Source organism: Silurus meridionalis, chromosome 13 (genome assembly GCF_014805685.1).
Source record: "Silurus meridionalis isolate SWU-2019-XX chromosome 13, ASM1480568v1, whole genome shotgun sequence".
Lineage (NCBI taxonomy): Eukaryota > Metazoa > Chordata > Actinopteri > Siluriformes > Siluridae > Silurus > Silurus meridionalis.
Window position 1 is genome coordinate 14,170,028 of NC_060896.1, and position 15,661 is coordinate 14,185,688.

The 15,661-nt window shown below is 37.4% G+C and overlaps 1 protein-coding gene across 1 annotated transcript; it reads right to left on the reverse strand.

Annotated features, from left to right (window-relative positions):
• Positions 1–3,079: 3,079 nt before the first annotated feature.
• On the reverse strand, positions 3,080–15,377 carry pnp6 (purine nucleoside phosphorylase 6). Its single transcript, XM_046863750.1, has 6 exons — positions 15,183–15,377; positions 13,221–13,390; positions 12,540–12,643; positions 8,653–8,828; positions 6,190–6,380; positions 3,080–5,743 (listed from the first exon to the last, which is right to left on the reverse strand). The coding sequence occupies exons 1-6, from the start codon at positions 15,203–15,205 to the stop codon at positions 5,547–5,549; spliced, it is 861 nt and encodes a 286-aa protein (XP_046719706.1). The 5' UTR covers positions 15,206–15,377; the 3' UTR covers positions 3,080–5,546.
• Positions 15,378–15,661: the final 284 nt, after the last annotated feature.

A 15,661-nucleotide genomic window follows, 5' to 3' on the forward strand; every position in this document is an offset into this window, starting at 1 on the left:
CTTTTGCAGACTCCATCAGGTTTTCTTCCAGAATGGTCCTGTATCTGGCTCCATCCATCTTCCCATCAATTTTAACCATCTTCCCTGTCCCTGCTGAAGAAAAGCAGGCCCAAACCATGATGCTGCCACCACCATGTTTGACAGTGGGGATGGTGTGTTCAGGGTGATGAGCTGTGTTGCTTTTACGCCAAACATAACGTTTTGCAGGGTTGCCAAAAAGTTCGATTTTGGTTTCATCTGACCAGAGCACCTTCTTCCACATGTTTGGTGTGTCTCCCAGGTGGCTTGTGGCAAACTTTAAATGACACTTTTTATGCATATCTTTAAGAAATGGCTTTCTTCTTGCCACTCTTCCATAAAGGCCAGATTTGTGCAGTATACGACTGATTGTTGTCCTATGGACAGAGTCTCCCACCTCAGCTGTAGATCTCTGCAGTTCATCCAGAGTGATCATGGGCCTCTTGGCTGCATCTCTGATCAGTCTTCTCCTTGTATGAGCTGAAAGTTTAGAGGGACGGCCAGGTCTTGGTAGATTTGCAGTGGTCTGATACTCCTTCCATTTCAATATTATCGCTTGCACTGTGCTCCTTGGGATGTTTAAAGCTTGGGAAATCTTTTTGTATCCAAATCCGGCTTTAAACTTCTCCACAACAGTATCTCGGACCTGCCTGGTGTGTTCCTTGTTCTTCATGATGCTCTCTGCGCTTTAAACGGACCTCTGAGACTATCACAATGCAGGTGCATTTATACGGAGACTTGATTACACACAGGTGGATTCTATTTATCATCATTAGTCATTTAGGTCAACATTGGATCATTCAGAGATCCTCATTGAACTTCTGGAGAGAGTTTGCTGCACTGAAAGTAAAGGGGCTGAATAATTTTGCACGCCCAATTTTTCAGTTTTTTATTTGTTAAAAAAGTTTGAAATATCCAATAAATTTCGTTCCACTTCATGATTGTGTCCCACTTGTTGTTGATTCTTCACAAAAAATTACAGTTTCATATCTTTATGTTTGAAGCCTGAAATGTGGCAAAAGGTCGCAAAGTTCAAGGGGGCCGAATACTTTCGCAAGGCACTGTATGTGTGTCTAGGTAAATAGAACAATTAATGGTCCATTTTTTTGCTACAAAATTAATTATTCCAATTGGTTCCATGGAATATAAAAAAAATTACTTGACGGTGTGTATGTGTGCATGTGTTCTAGTTGTGTTGGTAATACAGTAAGACTATATGGTATTACTCTTAACTATAGTATACACATAATGGCAACTACTACTACTACTACTGCTACTACTACTAATATTCATAATATAAACAATATAAACAATATAAATGTATCATGTTTGTATAAGTAAAAGAAAAATACAAATTATTAAAATTTTTCATATATTTATTGAGAGGTTATGTTTACACTGATTTTCAAATGTTGAATATGCATATATGCATTTTAATAAAAACAAATAAAGTAAATATAGCACCTTTCTGTGTTTAGCATTTCTGAATCATTTTGACAGTTAAAAGTTTAGAAACAGATACCGTAATTTCCAGACTATAAAGCACACCCATATATAAGCCGACAAATTTTTTGAATTTGACAAAGATTTTTATTTTTAACATAAATAAGCCGCACCTGTCTACACTAAAACTAATGAACTTTACACAGGCTTTAATGAAAGACACTAAATGCAATATGTTGCGCTTCTATTAGGAGCATAGCGGTATTTTGGGAATAGCATGCCACTGCATTCTTCCGGTATTACTGTATGTGTGAAGACCGAGGATTATGTCCTTATTATTTTCTGATGCCCATTTCTAGGTTTCTTTGCCTAACCCATAACGCTGTTGCCAAGAAAAATAAAAAAGCAAGAGTTTTGGAAACCTGTCTGTGCTTATATGATTTCTGTTGCAACTGGAGTTTTAGTGAGCTCTCCCTTCACCCAGACTTAACATGTTACAACGGCTTGTATCTAAACAGTAGCCAACCAAGTAAGTCATTGTTCACTGTCTTCCTCCTTCCTTTCACAACTACAGTGGTACCTTGACCAACGAGTGCATTAATGTATGAGTTTTCCGAGGTACGAGCGTCACTGGTCGATTATTTTGCTTTGTTACACGAGCAAAAAATTGAGGTACGAGCTCAAGACGCCGCTGCTAGATGGCGAAGCAAAGCCAGAAAGCAAAGATTGTGACGAAAATTAAGATAAGCAAAGCAGAAAAAGTAAAAATGTTAAAGTTTGGGGACACGTAGTGTACTGGAGTGATAGTAAAAAACGAGTTTTCCCTCCGCCTCCGCTTATCGCCTCTATCCCCCCTCCACACACACACACACCGGCGTTTTCGTTAGCTCAAGTCGTCTCATCTCCAAGGAAAATACACTGAATAAAACCTCATTATATCTTTACATACTTTTCTAGTATGTTTTTATACAAGATTTGTTATTTAGAAATGTATTTTCCAATTTAATAACATGAAACATAAAAACGGGGTGTCATTTTGAGGATTAATGCCATTTTAAGTATTTTCAATATGGAAAACTGATTTGATGTGCAAACAAATTGAGATACGAGCTCGTTTACGGAACAAATTAAACTCGTAGGGCAAGGTACCACTGTATTTCTCTGGGGAGTTTATCTTTTGGCATCATCATGCGCCACCGGTGGAAGGTTTTTCTCCCAATGCCGTGCAGCTCAGAAAACAGGTGAGGTGTGTTTTTTCGTTTCCGTACGAAAATTTCATTGGTCTAATGTTATGTCGCTCAGTTTTTTGGCTTGAAGTTTGTGAAACAGGGAAAAACCCAGGAAAAATCCATTAGCCGCTTTGTTGTTTAAGCCGCGGGGTTCAAAACGTGGGAAAAAAGTAGCGGCTTATAGTCCGGAAAATACGGTACTCCTTTCAAACAGATTAAAGCAGATCATTTAGTGTCAAAAAAGAAATTAGTACCATATCTTAGAGGAAGCACATGTGACACTCAAAAGAAAGAATATAAAAGGCTTTGTGATGTTTTATTTTTGTTTTTGTTTTTTAAATGTCTGATCTCTGTATGCTTGAATTTACCATAATTAAATTAATTTCAAACTTTGTATTGTATTGAAACTCCCAAAGACAAAAAGATTAAGAATTGATCACAGGATTATTATGCGACACCCTATGTTACATAGTGTGGTTGTGATACATTACAGTTATCTACTAGCATTATTTTGCTGATCAGTGTAAATTTATATGTGCACTGATTTGTTCTACAACACTTCTTTTAAATAAGATAAGCATGTATGGCTATAAAATAATTCAAATGATGGCTATTTTAAATGTCACTAATCTGAGAAGAATAATTTTCTTCTTTTCTTGGTTGCACTTTGTAAAATATTAATGATCAACACTTTTGTTTTCAATACTTTTTTCACAAGCATTCGTCTCCTGAAGGAGTATTGGATACTCACAAACCAGTGTTTGTTGGATAAAATGTATATGTATCAATGCATTGTGAATACTAAAATAAAATCAAGTACAGCCATATTTGCACTTGAGAATTATGAGGTAAGCCATTTGAGTTTAATACATGGGATATGGGTTCCAAATAAACACAGTATCAATCAGCTTACTGCAGTTCTAATGGCATATTTATAAATATCTATTTAAGGCTGACATGATTTTCCTGATATGTTGAGCATATTATCAAATTGTGCAAAATAAGAATCTTTCAATACATAAATACAACCCCAATTCCAAAAAAAGAAAAAAAAATACATAAAAATAAATGTATGCAATGATTTGCAAATCTCATATAGCCAAATTTAATTCAGAATAGAAAATGTACCAAATGTTTAAAATAAAAAATATATATTATTTTGAGGAAAAAAGTAGCAACAAGTCACTAATGCACTCCATACCACCAAAGTATTTTGAACTGAGTGCTGACGATAAGCTGGTTGCACCCTCTCCTCTGTTCCTTGGTCATGTTCACATATGGTTTCCTCTTTGCATAATAAAGTTTAACCTGCAGTGGATGACACAGCAAACTGTCTTCATAGACAATGATTTCTGAAAGTGTTCTCAGTCTATGAATTGATGTTCATTACAGAATCATACTTGTTTTTAATACAGTGTCGCCTGAGGGCCCAAAGGTCATGGGCCTCCAACATTGATTTTTACCCTTGTCCCTTGTAAATATTTCTCCAGACTTTCTGAATCTTGTCACGATAACATGTATAATAGATAATGAGATATTTAATATCTTCACAATTTATTTTGAGAAGCATTATTCTGAAGTTATTTCACAATTATTAGACACAATTTTTTACAGATTGGTGAAGCTTTGCTAAGCTTTACTTCTGAGAGACCTGTTAGCAATTAACCTAAACAGTTGCAAAATACTTCAAGCTTTTTATTTTTAGTAATACTAACTTTTTCAGCCTTTTGTTGCCCCTGTCCCATTTCTTTTATTTTATTTTGATGTGTTGCAGTCATCAAATTGAAAGTTTCTTTATTGTTTCCTTAAAATTGTACATCAATTTAAACATGTTATATGGTTTCTATGTTTGACTGTGAATAAAATGAGTTTATGAGATTGGCACTGCAAATCATTGCATTCTGTTTTAACTTGCATTTTTTATTTTATAATTTTTTGGAATTGGGATTGTATATGCAAATAGGCACACTGTTACATACACAATTCTACCACTGTTAAATGAACACCCACAGTCTCTTGTCTCCAGAGTGTCAAGCTTATGATATTACTCTCTAGTGTAGACTGCAGGCTGTAATTAAGTGAATGTTTCATTGGTAAGAATCAATAAAAAAAAGTGTCAATCAAGTACAGTAGTATATATGAGTTATGTGTAAATAGATTTTTTTAAATATAGCAGTCTACAAAATGTTTAATGTTGCTAGGTGGGGTTGAAACAGTACACGTATTCATTCAGAGTTTTTTTTTTAATCCTTTACTCGCAGAAGATAGTTAAAATCAGAGTTTTCTCAGGAATGTATCAAATGCCGGGCCGCTAGTTTGTTTAGTCTTCACCACGCACTTTGCGCATTTTTTTAAAAATAATTTCAAACTTGAAAACATACACAACAATGCCATGGGTTTAAAACAGAAATTAGAGATAGCACAGTGTCACTGTGGCTACATGAAAACAATAAATAATCAATGGCTCTAGTGTTAGCCACTAAACAAGAAGTAGCTAACGCTATGGATTCAAGATTTAAAATAAATAAATGACAAGCAATTTAATATTTAGCAATTTTTTCCCGTAATGGTTCCAAAATTCAAACCGAACCGTGTACGATGTACGTACCAAACTCTGAATTTTGTGTACCGTTACACCCCTATTGCTGGATTTAGTCTTAAAGTGTCACATTGCTAGTGCATTTGTCTAAATAAAACGCTATTATAAATTACTCTTTACTACTACTAATATAATCTCAAAATTCATTATAAGTACATTATTTTCACTATAGCATTTTAGACATTTAGATATTCTTTTGGTTAAATCATCTTTAGCGCTAGGTAGGTTGAGTTGCCTGGCCACTGGAAAGTATGACTTTAAATCTTTTCCACAAGATGACTGACCAAGCGCTGAACATCTTGAGTACGAATGCGTGTAGTCTCAAGAACCTCCTCATGGTTGGTGCACTCCTCACTGCTATAGTTAGACACCACCTTGTTGGTTATGAGGGAGAGGCCAAAGACACGCAGGCCACAGTGACGTGCCACCAACACCTCAGGTACTGTGCTCATTCCTGCAAAAGAGTTAAACAAGAACAAAGGCCACATCTCACCCTGGGTTCACAGACGTTAATGTTACTCCACGTTTGTGGGCATTTTAATTAAATTGGCACATGCATGCAGTGCACCGATTTATACATATAACAATATACTTTTTTAATTGTTAATTCTATTAAACACACAGTACACAAAGATCATTTGCTAGTTTTTAAATTCAAATTTATAAATTAATTTGATTTGGAATTGGTACAGACTTCCATTGTACTTTTGAACTAACAGTAGTAGTTTGTTAACTTTTTGTAATTAACTGTGTATAATGAATACATTTACAGCATTCCACAGAAATCTCTTCAAAAATGATAATTGTTGTAATAGTTTAAAGTCCATTAAATTGTACACATCATAGTAAACATGTTAGCTCATACTCATACCGTAGTGATCATGTGGGTTTTCTACTCACCTACAGCATCAGCCCCAAGTAACTGAAGCATTTTACACTCAGCTATGGTCTCGTAAGTAGGTCCAGCCAACATACAGTATACTCCCTGTTGGAGGAATTTAGCACAGTCCTGTTCCTCAGCTATCTGCCTGGCCAGCTGGACCAAGTCTTTATCATATGCATCTGACATGCAGGGAAAGCGTTTACCAAACCTGCAACATATACATGACAAATTAATATAAATTTTAGACAAAAGGAGGGGGATGGAGCTATGTTGAGATAAGTTGAGATTGTAGTTTGCCTTGATTTTAAGTTGCATTGAAAAAAAGAATCTGCCAACTGAATCAAAGATAGTTATCCAGCCACGTGCAGAGCCATTAGAATACTGTGCTTTTAGAACATAGGAGCAAAATTGAATATTTGCAGAGCAATAGCAGAACTCATGGATTCAAAACATTAAGAATGTCCTGCATGATTTATTTTAGTTCATTGAACAGAATGGGCAATTTTCCCCACTGCTGTTGAAGCACCCATATAATGAGGTTGAAAACGGGTTTTAAATGGCTTAAGCCATTAAAGTTAAAGAATTCAGATCATCATTGATGAGACAGAACTATGTGCTATTTGCACTCTTGGGATATTATGCAATATGACATAAGAAAAATAGGTTTCTCAATACACTGTATGTCTGATTCATCAATTATATCTAATGATGAATCATTATTAATATGAAGTTTTACACTGTTGGTTAATAAGCAAAAATAGACTAGGACTGTACAAAAAACAGCCTTCTTTTATATATTTTGTATCAAATTATACAGTTGTGTTCAAAATTATTCAACCCCCAATGCTGTAAATGGTTTTAGGGAATTTAGTGTACATTTGTAATTGTATTCAGAATGAAATCCTACAAGGACTTCTTAAAGAACCATATGCAACTAAAATGACATCAATTAGTTTTGTAATACAGTAGTAAATGTTTCTTTTGTGAATTCTTCATTGACATAATTATTCAACCCCTTAAAGACTACCACTCTGAAGAACAGAGGTTCAATGAAGTGTTTTCAATCAGGTATTGAAAACACCTGTGGATATCAGGGAGCAGCAATAAAGCCTAATAAGCACCAATTAGGCAGCTTTAAAATGACTGTGATACTCAGCTCCTTCTAGACATTTACTGGTGTGGTTACAAACATGGTGAGGTCAAGAGAATGGTCCAGGAAGACAAGAGAACAGGTGATTACTCTTCACAGGAAGGGCAATGGCTATAAGAAGATTGCAAAGATGTTAAACATACCAAGAGACACCATAGGAAGCATCATTCGCAAATTCAAGGCAAAGGGCACTGTTGAAACGCTACCTGGTCGTGGCAGAAAGAAGATGCTGACTTCGACTGCTGTGCGCTACCTGAAGCGTAGAGTGGAGAAAAGTCCCGTGTGACTGCTGAGGAACTGAGAAAAGATTTGTCAGATGTGGGTACTGAAGTTTCTGCTCAGACAATACGGCGCACCCTGCGTAATGAAGGCCTCCATGCCAGAACTCCCAGGCGCACCCCCTTGCTGTCCCCAAAGAATAAGAAGAGTCGACTGCAGTATGCCAAAAGTCATGTGGACAAACCACAGAAGTTTTGGGATAGTGTTCTGTGGACTGATGAAACAAAATTAGAACTGTTTGGGCCCATGGATCAACGCTATGTTTGGAGGAGGAAGAACAAGGCCTATGAAGAAAAGAACACCTTGCCTACTGTGAAGCATGGCGGGGGGTCAATCATGCTTTGGGGCTGTTTTGCTTCTGCAGGTACTGGGAAGCTTCAGCGTGTGCAAGGTACCATGAATTCTCTTCAGTACCAGGAGATATTGGATGACAATGTGATGCAGTCCGTCACAAACCTGAGGCTTGGAAGGCGTTGGACCTTTCAACAGGACAATGATCCCAAGCATACCTCCAAGTCCACTAGAGCATGGTTGCAGATTAAAGGCTGGAACATTTTGAAGTGGCCATCGCAGTCACCAGACTTAAATCCAATTGAGAACCTCTGGTGGGACTTAAAGAAAGCAGTTGCAGTGTGCAAGCCTAAGAATGTGATTGAACTGGAGGCTTTTGCCCATGATGAATGGGCGAAGATACCCGTAGATCGCTGCAAGACACTTGTGTCAAGCTATGCTTCACGTTTAAAAGCTGTTATAACTGTAAAAGGATGTTGTACTAAGTACTAAGATTGAATGTCACTTGGGGGTTGAATAAAACTGATAATGATGTGAGCTCAGAAAAGACATTTGTGGTTATTTCATTATAAATGTTATGTTATATTTGTCTGACCTACACGTGCCTCTTTGATTTAATTGTAAGCAGGATGACTGAATGATCATAATCAATGTCAAACCGACCAAAACAATCAATTTCAGTGGGGGTTGAATAATTTTGAACACAACTGTATAATTATTATTATTTAAAACTTATTACAGATATAAACCATTAACTCACCTCTCATCATTATGGCCACACAGAGGATTCTGACCTGCAAAGCCAGGAAAATTGATGTGGTCCTTGATCATCATTATGTCTCCCACCTTAAAATTGGAGTTCAACCCTCCTGCAGCATTTGTTACAATCAAGGTCTTAACTCCAAGAAGGAAAAAGACACGTACTGGGTATGTGACCTGTGTGGATAGAAAACATGTCTTAGTAGTGTTAATACATATGGCTCTGGACTGCAGTACATACAAGCCCTTGCATGTCACATGTTTACTGCACACACTTTGTTACAGAAGCAAACACAAAAAAAGAAACACAAAAAACAAACCATCAAAGAAGCAAAGACCACAAAATCCGAAACATAGAGAGCACTAAATCTATGTACAAATGCTAATAAATAATGTGATTCAGAAACAAACATGTGACTTGGTGTAGTGGCTATGGTGTAGTGAAGTTCAGTGTTTTAGCATAACCCTGACACATAAATACATGCTTTATGTAGAATATTTGCTTTTACATTTAAAAATTCTCCATGCAATTCACATAAATGTAGTTACATTCATAATTATGTATAAATCTGTAAAATACAAACTACCTTCTATTCCATTATCTTGTTCAAAGAATGAGTCATAAACCAGCATATTCTATTAAGGTCACGGAACTGTAGCTCAGAGGGAGTCAAAAATGAAGAGTAAACCCTTGATCTCTTTGTTTCCTTGCCATTCTTTTTAACTAAATTGCAATTAATTTAGGTTTAAATATACAAACCCGATTCCAAAAAAGTTGCGACACTGTACAAATTGTGAATAAAAACAGAATGCAATGATGTGGAAGTTTCAAATTTTAATATTTTATTCAGAATACAACATTGATGACAAATCAAATGTTCAAACTAAGAAAATGTATCATTTTAAGGGAAAAATAAGATGATTTTAAATTTCATGGCATCAACACATCTCAAAAAAGTTGGGACAAGGCCATGTTTACCACTGTGTGGCATCCCCTCTTCTTTTTATAACAGTCTGCAAACGTCTGGGGACTGAAGAGACAAGTTGCTCAAGTTTAGGAATAGAACTGTTGTCGAATTTTTGTGTAATACAGGCTTCTAGTTGCTCAACTGTCTTAGGTCTTCTTCGTCGCATCTTCCACTTTATGATGCGCCAAATGTTTTCTATGGGTGAAAGATCTGGACTGCAGGCTGGCCATTTCAGTACCCGGATCCTTCTTCTACGCAGCCATGATGTTCTAATTGATGCAGTATGTGGTCTGGCAATGTCATGTTGGAAAATGCAAGGTCTTCCCTGAAAGAGACGACGTCTGGATGGGAGCATATGTTGTTCTAGAACTTAGATATACCTTTCAGCATTGATGGTGCCTTTTCAGATGTGTAAGCTGCCCATGCCAACAACATACCATCAGAGATGCAGGCGTCTGAACTGAGCGCTGATAACAACTTGGGTTCTCCTTATACTCTTTAGTCCGGATGGCATGGCATCCCAGTTTTCTTCAAATTTTCATTCGTCTGACCACAGAACAGTTTTCCACTTTGCCACAGTCCATTTTAAATGAGCCTTTAAAAAAAGCCTGCGCTTCTGGATCATGTTTACATATGGTTTCTTTTTTGACCTATAGAGTTTTAGCTGGCAACAGCGAATGGCATGGTGTTCACCGACAATGTTTTCTGGAAGTATTCCTGATTTCCATTACAGTAGCATTCCTGTATGTGATGCAGTGCCGTCTAAGGGCCCGAAGATCACGGGCATCCAGTATGGTTTTCCGGCCTTGACCCTTACGCACAGAGATTGTTCCAGATTCTCTGAATCGTTGGATGATATTATGCACTGTAGATGAGAGACACTGCCACTCTGAGAGGCTCTTTTTATACCCAATCATGTGGCCAATTGTCCTAATAAGTTGCAAATTGGTCCTCCAGCTGTTCCTTATATGTACATTAAACTTTTCCGGCCTCTTATTGCTACCTGTCCCAACATTTTTGGAATGTGTAGCTCTCATGAAATCCAAAATGAGCCAATATTTGGCATGACATTTTAAAATGTCTCACTTTCAACATTTGATATGTTATCCATATTCTATTGTGAATAAAATATAAGTTTATGATATTTGTTAATTATTGCATTCCTTTTTATTCACAATTTGTTCAGTGTCCCAACTTTTTTGGAACCGGCTTTGTAGACTCATGCTCCAGCTCATAGTACTGGAGAATGAATTAAGGTGCCAAGTCTCAAAAGAGCAACATCACTGAATTGTGAGTTGCCTGTAACTTCTTCTTCTTCTTCTCCCATTAGGGGTCACCACAGTGGATCATCCGTCTCCATACACTCCGTCTTTTCCTCCTTCCTGGTGGCTCCATGCTCAGCATTCTGCTACCAATATACCCCATGTCCCCCCTCTGCACATGTCCAAACCATCTCAATCTTACCTCCCTCACCTTGTCTCCAAAACATCCTACATGAGCTGTCCCTCTAATAAACTAATTTCTAATCCTGTCCATCCTCATCACTCCCAACATAAACCTCAACATCTTAAGTGAGGTGCCTGTAACTAATGCTTGTAAATTTAAATAGTCAATAGTTGAAAGTTTACTGTTTTTATTTAGAGCTATGATTTATGTTTTCAAAAGGTGTTATCTTAAAGATTACTGTCAATCTTAAACTCATATATTAGTGTCTGTACAATAAGTCTGTACACACTGATTAGAATATTACCATGGTGCACTCAGACACAGCTTAGCCCACCATGCCACAGCATCATACTCACGAAGGTGATGACTGAAAATAAACTGGAATCAACAAGCTCTTTTTGCATTTTGAAGTAGTGTGGACAAGTCTCGGTGGGCAAAAAATCTATTTCTCTTTTAACTGCGTGGTTCTCGGTAGGAAATTAGCTGTAGTGCTGTGATTTGAGGACAGCAATCATCCACAAGCATAGCATCAAAGGTATTGATGACACCATGGTGATGGAGCAGTTTGTCACATCATTCCTGGTGGGGGTTATCAAATTGGGTCCAATCTTCCCTGAATCCCAAACCTTCCATACTCTTGACCATCCCTCCACCGTATCCATGAGTATGAGTCATCATATTGTCAATGTTCAAATTCACAAACAAAGGGATGAATCAGAGACAGTAGTCAGTCCTTCCAAATTCAGTCATCCTACCCATTCAATGATTTTGTCCAAAAGGTCATGGGTTTTTTAGAATGTATGCTAGTAGATAGATCCTGTTGTAGTATAATTATATGTGGAATTTTCTGTGTTGAATATGGTGGTGCCAAAGCCTATACACTTGGGAAGGGGTGTACTGTTTCTTCATGGGGATTGCCCTCAGGATTTATTCTTCGACCAAGTAACAGATAGAAGGTCAACGAGTCCAGCACTGTCCTATCCATATTTTTTGGCTTAACAAGAATGGTGATTCAGTGATGCAGGACACACACACACTAAATAAGAAGGCACCCAGGTGCCAGTATCAAGGGGATTTAAGGAAATTACATTGTAGTACACAGATTAGTCATTATCATTGTATAGGCAATCTCAGATCAACCTTAAACCAGCCTCATCATTCCCCTCTCATATCTCTTATTATCAAGGTGTTCAGGAGATCATCAGTGGCTGAAATAACTGCATACATTAGTAGGTATGCAGATGATTAAATTAAAGTGGGCAATTAATGTACATTTGTAGGTGTGATGTCTTTATGTATTTCTTTATACATATTCTTGTTTCATTACATTTCTATTTTATAATAATATGTGTCAAGTTCTCTGTTTCTGTTTTGGCACTTTTTTTTAAACAGGTAAATAGATGGAATATTTGCTAATAGAGCATGCTCTTTTTTAAATCAAACTCTACTTTCTATAACTGAAGATGATTCTCACCATTGCAGTGTCATAGCCCTCATAGAAGTGAAAGCGGCCTTGCATGCAAACACATTGCTTTCCTTTCAGCTCCCCAAACACCAGCTGACCTGCATGTCCTTCTACTGTGAGTGAATAAGAAAGAGAGAGAGAGAGAGAGAGAGAGAGAGAGAGAGAGAGAGAGAGAGAGAGAAACAGAGAGAAACACAGAGAAACACAGAGAAACACAGAGAAACACAGAGAAAAAGAGAGTGGGGAAAAGAGAGGGAGATTATTTTTCTTTGCAAATCTAAGTAGTTAATAAAAACAGTCAATAATGTGAAAGCATAATTATAGTTGTTCTTGATTTGTCACAACTCTGATTTTTTAATGCTGCAGATAGAGCTCTAGTGATATATCTTTCCTGTATTTGTATGATAATTTCTGTTTAATTTTAAGATAGACTTTTTTAATTGGCAAGAATGTAGCACTAATAGTTTGACAGCCTGACATGTTGCCAGTGTTGTGGTACTTATAAGTATAAACATTTGCCCATGCTTATTTGAGTGTAGATGTTTATTTAGTCATGGTTCTTTTCTACTTTTTTACAAATATCTCAGTGTTTCTGGTAAATTGGTGCAACATTTGTCTTTTAGTCAAATAAATGTTTTTATTTTAATCACATTAGTTACTAGGAATCATGATCTCATGAAGTATACCTACCTGTACTGTGGGGGAAATGCGGGATATCTTTATAAGGAAATACAGTCCTGTTGTTCAGCAGGTCTGACAGACCACCAAGACCTGATCCACAAATAATGGCCACTTTTGGCCGGATGTTTGTGCGAGCCAACAACCAGTCTACTGTCTCTTTGCACTGCTCATATTTGTACCTAAAGCCAGAGAAAGCATTGTTTCTGTTATTCATCTTGAACCTGTAAAATGTTTTCACTGTTTAGGCCGTGGTCTAAATTGCAGTAATTGCTGTGCTCGTTATGATCAAGACACACACACCCTATGAAGACTGAAGTGACTATTGAGGTAAGTGAACATTTCATCTGTAGCTGACTGACTGGGTTATAAGAAGCACAAAACATAGCTGTCAGTAACATCTGCTTTGGACTACCTTTACTTCTTTCATTTAGATACACCAACATGAACTCTACAATGAAATGAACTGCCATCTGCAGTTACCCGTATCAAGTTACCTTGGCAGTTTCACAGATATGAAGAATAGTTTGAGATATAAGACTGAAAACCACAGGGTTTATGGATGACCATAATTTATATATGTTTTTCACAAATATTTAACCTTGTTTAACCAGTTTTATTTGAGAAAGCTGCTAGGAACACTAGATAAGTCATGTATTCATGCCTCACAATGACGTCTCCCTTAAACAATAACCATGTTGTTAAGTACTGTTCTTACCAAGTCACAGATTGAAGTTATTCTGTTTATAAGTGATCACGGCTAACAGAACGCTATAAATGTTTTAAAAGTATAAGAAACACACACACACACACACACACACACACACACACACACACACACACACACACACATTCCTAGTTTTTCTTTTACTACATTAAGGTTGACCAAATGTTCTATTTTACTATTGTTAATTAAAATAACAATCATAAAACATATCTATAATACGTTTACTTGTGGTAATACATTGAAATTTGTAATTGGTAACATGAAAAAAGTTCTCAATAATAAGTAATAAGCTAATCGTTTGACTAGTATGAGTGTAATGTTTGTACTTCTCATAAAAAAAAGTTGCTCTACTTTTTGTTTCGTTCTTAAAAACGGCCGTTTCATTTACTAAGCATAAAATGTCAGCGATCATAAATGTTTATTTGCAGTTTTATACGACAATGTTAAATATAACTAGAACCGAGAGGGCTGCAGGTACAACTTTAACTTTGGCCAGGTTTCAGCAAGTGCATGTCTGTGACTGGCTCATGACGTGAACGTCGCGTACTGGGGGAAGGGACGCTGTCCGTGGTGCTGCAGTACACAGACGGAAAACCACACACACACACACGCACGCGCGCGCGCTTTGTGGGATTAGCTCTTTTGCATAAGGCTCAATACTTCTGGCCATGTTACTATGGGGCTCTGGAAAGCTCACAGAGAACGCACAATAGAGCGCCTCGTTGGCAGCTTTCAAAAGTTGCTGGATGCGAGCAACCGTGCACTGAATCCGTCAGTGTTCATTCAGTGCATAGGCTGCCCCTTTAAGAGCCACACTGACACACTGGATAGAGCAGCATTCATCTCTGTCATATACTGCAATATAGACAACCATGGTCAGGAGAATACATTAACTCCTACAGTTCTATGTGATTATAATACATTTGCCATTAATATACCATGAAACTGACATACAAAAATATTATTATTATTATTTTATTTACGGTGTAGGTGCAGGACCTGGACATTTCAAACGTCATCTTACATTTATTTCATGATTATAGGAGTTATTGATTAAAGCGGAAATGGCACTAAAAAAATAATCTTCATCAGAGGTTATTGAATTTTGAATCGTTTGCTATCCCCATCATCAATGCAATCATGTAGGCTATGTTTTATCCGCATTCTTGAGACCTTTCTCTTATCATCAGAACGTGAATTATGACGGGTAATTATCGAAATCGGCTCGATTCCCCAAATCATCTTACCTGCACTGGTTGGATGCGGACATGTCCGGAGTCGGGATGTGGAAACACCGAAAGCCTTAGATACGGGAATTACGTTACAATTTGGTTTACGGTTAGAATAATTGAGACCAAGAGACGGGTAACAAACGCGATACTGTTGAGGGAATGGCGTGCTGGAGGTGGAGTCACAGAGCTCGGCGGGTTCTTTAAAAAGTGGGTCGGAGATAATCCGGTTATCTAAGAGACTGAGCCGCTCACTGACCCGGAGGCAGACCGCAGTGAGAACTGGGTAAAAGCAGTGAGAGTTTCCCCCTCAATTTTCCCCCTCTGAAACCACTTTACATTGGTCAGACCCATGATGGATCTAGACTGCTCAATGTGCATGAAGCATGAGATTTGAGAATTCACCCCAGGTGGGACACCAGCCCAGCTCAGGACACCATGCATGGTGGGCAATGTAGCACAGCCATTGCACTTACCTCTTAGAGGAAATATGGAGA